Source organism: Meleagris gallopavo, chromosome 10, assembly GCF_000146605.3.
Source record: "Meleagris gallopavo isolate NT-WF06-2002-E0010 breed Aviagen turkey brand Nicholas breeding stock chromosome 10, Turkey_5.1, whole genome shotgun sequence".
NCBI classification, from domain to species: Eukaryota; Metazoa; Chordata; class Aves; order Galliformes; family Phasianidae; genus Meleagris; species Meleagris gallopavo.
This window is the reverse complement of record NC_015020.2, coordinates 19,694,469-19,701,595: the sequence shown is the minus strand read 5'-3', so window position 1 is coordinate 19,701,595 and position 7,127 is coordinate 19,694,469. Positions and strand designations below refer to the sequence as shown.

The window sequence follows — 7,127 nt, the reverse complement described above, 5'->3', positions numbered from 1 at the left end:
CGGGGCGTGCCGGGAGCTGTGGTCCGGCGGGAGGAAGGCTGGGCTGCGGGCGAGCCCGCGGGAAGGCGGGCGCAGGGCGGGCTGCGCGGCGCCTCTCGTCCCCTCGCGCCTACCCGCTGTAGCTCCAACGCAGCGACGCGACTCCAAAATCCTCACGTTCTCTGAGGGCTGATGGGATTTAAATCCCCTGAAACTTAAGTGCACACTAACGCTGTTAACGCTTCAAATCGCTTTTTAAAGTTTATGTTCTAAAAGTACGTAGGGGAGGAATCACGCCTCTCAATTTCCTGAGAGGAACAACCTGCTGAGCGGTTCGTTGTATCATTTCATGAAGGCGGTTCTTCATCAGTTCTCAGCTTAAAAATAACCACTGGATGTGTGGGAGCCAATGTCTCCCTCCCACCCCTACCCCAACCCCCCCCCAAAAAAATCCAAAACACCAAAAGAAACACCAACAAAAACCTGCAGGATGCAGCTTAAATTTCATATCCCATTTCGTATCCCCCACTGCCCTTGAGTAAGGCTGTCCGTGCACTTGGCACTGCAGCAGCACACCTTTGAGATCATGAGGAAAACATGCTTTTTATTTTTTTCCCCATGTAGTGATTTGACTGCCTTCTGCTGGCTAGAGGCCATCGGGCTGTGCTTACGTATTTTTTATACCAACACGTTATAGTACTGATCTAAAGGTAACCTTCAGAAGGATAAACGCCAACAACTGGTTTTAATGTTGGCTCCTTTTTTTTTATTTTTAAATGTACTGCCACATGGATCGGGTCCATAAGCACACAAGACCTTGGGTATTAATGTGCAAAGCAGAAGACAAACCTTGTTTCAAGGATGTAGCTGTTGGGTTGGAGCCGGGATGTAGGAGCTCAGCACTCCGCTCCCTCCTGCCCTTCAGCTCACCGCTGTACACCCATAAATCAGCCATCCCAGTCCTTTGGGGGAATCCTTCAAGCTCCAGCAGTGAGCATCTCCACGCAGCAGCTGTTGCTGTTCCTTCTCAAAACCAGAAAGGAGCGGTGATGCAGGGAAAGTTGCGCTGGTGCCCTGTGCATATTCCAAGCCAAGATAAAGATTTTAAAGTAAAACACGCTTGCTGTTTGTATTAAAGTCATGAAAGACTGCTCCTACGGTCCGGGTAATCTGTCAGTGCAGAAGGAGACAGGCCTCCCGCCTTCCGAATGTTATGACCCGTTTTAGAAATAATAGTTCTTTAAAGTTTCATCTTTGCTTATATTTCCAAAGACAAAGATGAATGTGCTTGTCTGTTTGTGTATGGTCTCGAATATTGAGAGCTCAGTAGCTCACATGGCTTGGATTTGGGTAAATATTGAACAAAGAATTATTCAGTTGATCAAATGAAATGACTATTCCCTTGCCTGAAATTAGTTGCCTGCACCTTCCTGCTTTGAAATTTAATAACCATGCCCTGATTTGATAGGCCACACAATATGCCATCTGGATATACATTGTAAATCCCTCAGGCAATCAGGTTATGAGAATGAAGATATTTATTTCCTGCTTTTTGCATCAGTCAGATCATGCAAAACAAAGCTTTGATTGCAAAATAATTCCACAGGCAACCATAAATAACTATCTGTAAAGAGAGTTTCCTTCACCTTGACTAATTCCTTCTCTGTAGGAAAGATTTGCAGAAGGAGTGGGAGAGAACATATTGTGTTCAACAGAATTCTAACGAATGTCACATAGTTTGCACTTGCAACATTTTAATACCATAAAGGCCATGCAAACCATCCATTTGTGCTAAATTAGTATGGTATGAGTAATGAAATATTTTAAATCTGTGATTACGGAAGATGTAATTTGTCTTTCCTTTTTTTGTAGGTAAGCAAAACAGGTAACACAAAGAGGCAGCATCAAAAAGACTAAGAATTAGAGAAGATGCTCTCTGCTTTATGGATATCTGAGATACCATGGTAACACAACTTCTACTCACTGCAGAATGGTGAGATAGCACCAAATTGCTGGGCAGTTAAGGGAATGAAGATGCTCCTGTATCTGCAGCTAGTCTGCTAGTTCACCTTTGGGACCTGAGCATCCACCAATAATATGCAATATGTTTACAAGCAGCCATTTGTGTGTTTTGTAAACAGTGCAGACCTTAGGTCAAACAGCTGGAAAGAAGAGAATTTTTCATCATTTATTTTTAGTTTAATTTCCTAGGGAGGTAAGCCATTTCTGTTCCATTTCCTTTTGGAAAGCTTTCAGACCACTCGGCAATTTAATCAGGTTTGTAGAGCCTTGAAGATACTACATACCTCCAGTTTTTAGTGGAATAGCTGCTCAAGCAGAAAGAGACACTGTGATGGGATAAAGGGGGAAGACTGCAATCCAGGCTGTGCTAATTCTGCTGCTCTCAGAACTGCTTGTTAGAATATTTTACTCTGAGGTTACTCCCACTCATTCAGGAGTAGAAAACCTCAGACACGCTTGTAACAGGGTTGTTTGTGCTTAGCAACACTATTGGAAATAGAATGGTTAGATAAAGAATGCAGAGCTTTGTAAAGACTACGAGTATTTTTAATTAAAATATAACCGCTCTGATGAATATTTTGTTTCTGAAGCAAACCTATTACTGTAGAATGTCATGGGTTTCCGAAGGAAACTGGAATCTTCAAGTAGCTAGTGCAAGCACACAGCAAAGCAACAAAGAAACATGTACACTTGAGGAAACCTTTCAGGGAACAAAGGATTCTCCCGTGTTGCTTTCCCTGGTGTATGCACAGACCTTGTGACTATGCTGTCGGCCCAGTTGTCCTTTTCCACAGAAGCCACCTTTCTACCAAGTGCAAAGTCTACCAAGTGTCAGCCTGCTCACGTGTGCCTGCTGTGTCCGTCTGCTTGTGGGAGCAACTGAGGAGCAGTATGTGCACCATCCTCAAAGCACTTCTCCAAGATGAAAGGGACAAACTGAGCATGGCTTCTGCGGAGATTGCAGTTTAGGTATTGCCCCCACAGATTTTGCCAGGGTGATTCTGCTCATACCACTGACTCCATCCAAAAACAGATTTTCTTACTCTATCCTGGGATTAGGCTAGGGAAGAGCACCAGTACTTGGAAAGGAAGTGTGATCCTCCATTGGGATAGGCTCACAGGCTGGGAAATTTTGCTCCAGGCAGGAGGCTGTTTTATGCATAGCTGTTTTGCAGCAGTTGACATGATTTGAATTCAGTCCCCAGAACTGCAGCGCATCTCTCTTGCTGTGTGCAACTCTTGTGATCTTCTGATGGCAGCAAGGAAGAGTATTGTTCCCTTTAAAACTGATCTTTGAAACACTACACATAGGGCACTTCGGCCATTGGTTTTTGCTATGCCTGACGTGAGCTGTCTATAAAAGAAATAGCATGGATGTGAGGAATATGAGGAAGGCTGCAGGCACTCCAATAGTCCTCACTCCTTTACTCTGTTGTCCTTCGTTTCCCATTCACCCAGTAGAATCTGGGCACTGGGGAAATAAGGCTGCTCTTTCTTGCTCCGACATCTTCACTCTTGCCACAAGTCTTGCAATGAGTTTGTTCATGTTTAGTTCCTTAACTTCAAAGAAATGACTTCCAAGAGACAGGCAGAGATTTGGCCCTTAGTTAATTTAATTCGTTTCACTTAGCTGCCAGTAGATGGCTCTCTGAATTTACAGACCCATGTTTACTTCTTTGTTTATTGACTTCTGCTGGACACATTTGCAGTGGAAAATGTATCCAATGTTTTTGCTTTGAGGAAGTTTACGTAAGAAGAACAAGGAAGCAATGGCTGAGTAAACGAACTGCTAACAAACAAAGCACGGGATCTGTTTGCTCTTTACAAAATGTTTTGCAGCTACAGCACAAAAGATTTTTCTTGTGCAGAACTTAATTTAGGAGTTAACAGATTCAATGAGTTACACCTGTGTTCAGAACATGCATTTACCAAATTTCATTGTAACCAAGTAAGATTTGTTCTCAATTAAAAAACAAAAACGATTTAGTCACTTATTTTAAAGGATTCATGTGGTTTATGGGAAGGAATGCTTCTGAACTTACAGCAATGCTTCTTCATTCATTCTTCATTCACAGCTCTTCAGCACAAGGGGGAGAAGGGCAGATGTTTCACAGACACACGTGTGTTGTAGAGCACCTTGTCTAGGCTATGAGCTTTACACAGGTAATTGCTCAGCCCCAGCACAGCTCACAGATATAAACTCAACTATTTGTTCCTTGCACTTTCTTTACGAGGTTTATTAGAGAAGAGTGACTTTCAATGTGGCAGTCCATATTATGATAACTTGCTGGGCTCCTCCTGAGCCCCCACATCAGTGGGATGACTAGAAAGGAAATGCAACAGATACAGTGGAGACACATCAACTACCACAGTGTCTCTCTCACCTCCCAGTTCAGCACATGCTCTGTCCTGCTGAAGCATCAATGTGCCCAGAAGTGAGCATCACCCTTTTTCACTGACAAGCGTGCTTACCTGGAGCAGCAGATGCCTTATTGATGGCTGTGCAGATGGGCTAACTTCTTTGGGATGTAGTAGAGTCTTTGCAAGGCAGATTCATCCCATCTTTGGAATCATGTGTAAAACAACACAAGTGCCTCCTTTTTTGCTTTCTAAGATGGGGTTAAAAATTAGTGTGCTAAAGGAATGTCACCCTCATTTAAAGAAAATAGTTCTGTTTTCTACTGCATGTAAAATGTGCCACACAACATGTTGCTTTTGAACCAGTTGCTTGTTTCCAAAGAGATGTCTAGAGAAAAGTGTTTTTCACACTGAAATTCCACATCACAGGTTGGTCACACTCTCTCTTTATGAAGCATGAGTTTCTTTCTTCAGACAAAATGTTTCCTGCTATTAATTATCGTCACTTGCAAATGAGAAAACAGAGGCAGATAGGTTACGTGACTCAGCGCCTGTCAGTGGCAGCACTCGAAATAATACAGACATGCCACAACATCAGTCACACTGATCTGTCAGTGAAATAGAGTCAGGATTTGTTGTCACTTGAATTTTGGTGTCTGGCATTGTTTTTTGATTGTGAAATACTCCCATTTTTCCTCTCGTATTTCTTTTTCCTTGATTTCTCTTGGTTAGTACTCCATACACTGCAACATTCAGATTCAATCTGCAGGATCTCTTTACAAGGGCCAGCCTCCGATCTCCCAGTATTTAAAGTCATTACACCTTGTAGGCTGTTGCTGGGCTGTTAGAAGGTGACTAACAAATCTTCACTATGAGAGTGAAGTGAAGGAAGGTGAACTACCAAGGGGAAGTTCTTTACTGTGAGAGCGGTGAGGTGCTGGAACAGCTGCCCAGAGAGGCTGTGGATGCCCCGTCCATCCCTGGAGGTGTTCAAGGCCAGGTTGGATGGGGCCCTGGGCAGCCTGGTCTAGTACTAGATCTGGAGGTTGGCAGCCCTGCCTGCAGCAAGGGGGTTGGAGCTTCATGATCCTTGTAGTCCCTTCCAACCCAAGCCATTCTGTGATTCTATGATTCCATTCCTTGCCCCATTTTAGCATACAGCAAATTGTACAAAGGCCCTTCACTGCGCAGGAGAGACTGTTGCCATAATTCAAAGTTTGATTGCCCTCAGATTGCTCTTCCAGCAAGGCTGCCATCTTTCTGGCAAGAGTGGCAGGGCAGGACATGTGTCCCCTCTTCAGCCAGAAGTTCAGAGCTCTGCTGTTTGTGCCGACTTGATTTCCCTTCCTTCTGGTTTCAGATGTCAGAGCACATCTGTGTCTCACCCACTGCCCCTCTGCTGGTCACTTCCAGCACTCAGGTGGCTGTGCTGCTGGAAGCAAGTCTGCTGCAGCTCGTCTGGCCAAGCTTCAGCTCAGGAACAGGCAGTGCAGAACAGGGCACTGACAGACAAGTGGTGGTGACCTCCGACAGCCCACACTGACAAACCAGCTGTAGAAAGCTTTAAATAAGGGATACGTGGCTTTGGGGGATAATACTGAGCCAACTTTGCATGCACTGCCAACAAAACAAGTTCTTCTGTCAGGGGTGAGAATGAAACCTAAAATCCAGGTCTCTTCATCAACCACAGACACTGTGTCTGCTGACAGGGTTTGGGGCCGGATTGCTCTGTGGCACCTCCTGGCAGTGACACGAATGTTCCTTTCCAGATATGCAGGATTCTCGGTTTCACTATAGAAGAGTTGGGCAGCAACATTCTCCCTTCAAGCAGAACGAAACGAGTCCTCCTGCATCTCCACTGATGGCTCTTTGGAAAGGAAATTCTATGCAAGGAAATATATCTGGTGGTTCTGGCACGTAGAGGATGGACAAAAACTCAGATGTAAGGAGGTGAATGAATGGCTGATCGGCTTATCCTGCCCACCCTCTGTGATGGATTCATCCCACCTGCAATTCACATGCCAGCAGTAGTTCAGCAGCAGAACTCTTTGTCCTGGCAGAGGCTGGGGATGTTTCCTCCCCTCCCCTGTGGTGAGGAGCAGCCCTTTTCTCCATCGCATACAACAGGGCTTTGCTTTGCAGCATCCCCATCTGCGTGCAGTGTGTGCGCATCTGCGCAGCGCGTGCCAGCACAGTTCTGTAGCAGGCCACAATCTCATCCCCACCAGATTCACTTCGTACACACACAGTCTGCTCAGCTCACACATGCATATGTTTGCAGGTTTCAGGGCCTGACATTCCCCGCGTAACTGGTGCTGGAAGCGATCACACAACGCACACAGATGGCATGGGCCCAATTCACACTTGTTACTTTGGGACACTTCCGGGATTGCTATTAATAGTCCTCTGCTTTAGATTAATGCACGGCACGTGTCAGCACAGCACTGGCTTTGGTCTATCTGTGGGGACGCGGCCTGGATTCAATCTTTGCTTCTGAAGTACTGAAATAGCGTTGCACGGCAGCACGGCCTCAGGACGGAGCGATGGGAGTCGCGTCACGCCGCTCTTCGAGGCACCGCTGGGGCTTTGGGGCTGAGCTTAGTGCGATACACCGGTCTCTCTTTGTTCCCAACAGCCAAACCCTTCTGTTCTGAAGGAGAGCGAAGCATCACCGCGCTCAGCCTTCACGACGGCAACGGCACGGCTCAGCCCGCCGGGGAAGGAGGCGGCGCCCGCGCGGGGCCGGCGCCGGGGCTGCGGGCGCTGCC

General features: G+C 46.0%; 1 protein-coding gene across 1 annotated transcript in view; it reads left to right on the top strand.

The window, feature by feature from the left end:
* The window catches only part of LOC104912491 (dedicator of cytokinesis protein 7-like), a 45,780-nt gene extending 43,884 nt beyond the window's left edge, over window positions 1–1,896 (top strand). The window contains exon 18 of the mRNA XM_019618405.2: window positions 1,852–1,896. Within this exon, the coding sequence (XP_019473950.2) occupies window positions 1,852–1,896 (45 nt within the window). The remainder of the gene's footprint in view (window positions 1–1,851) is intronic.
* Window positions 1,897–7,127: the final 5,231 nt, after the last annotated feature.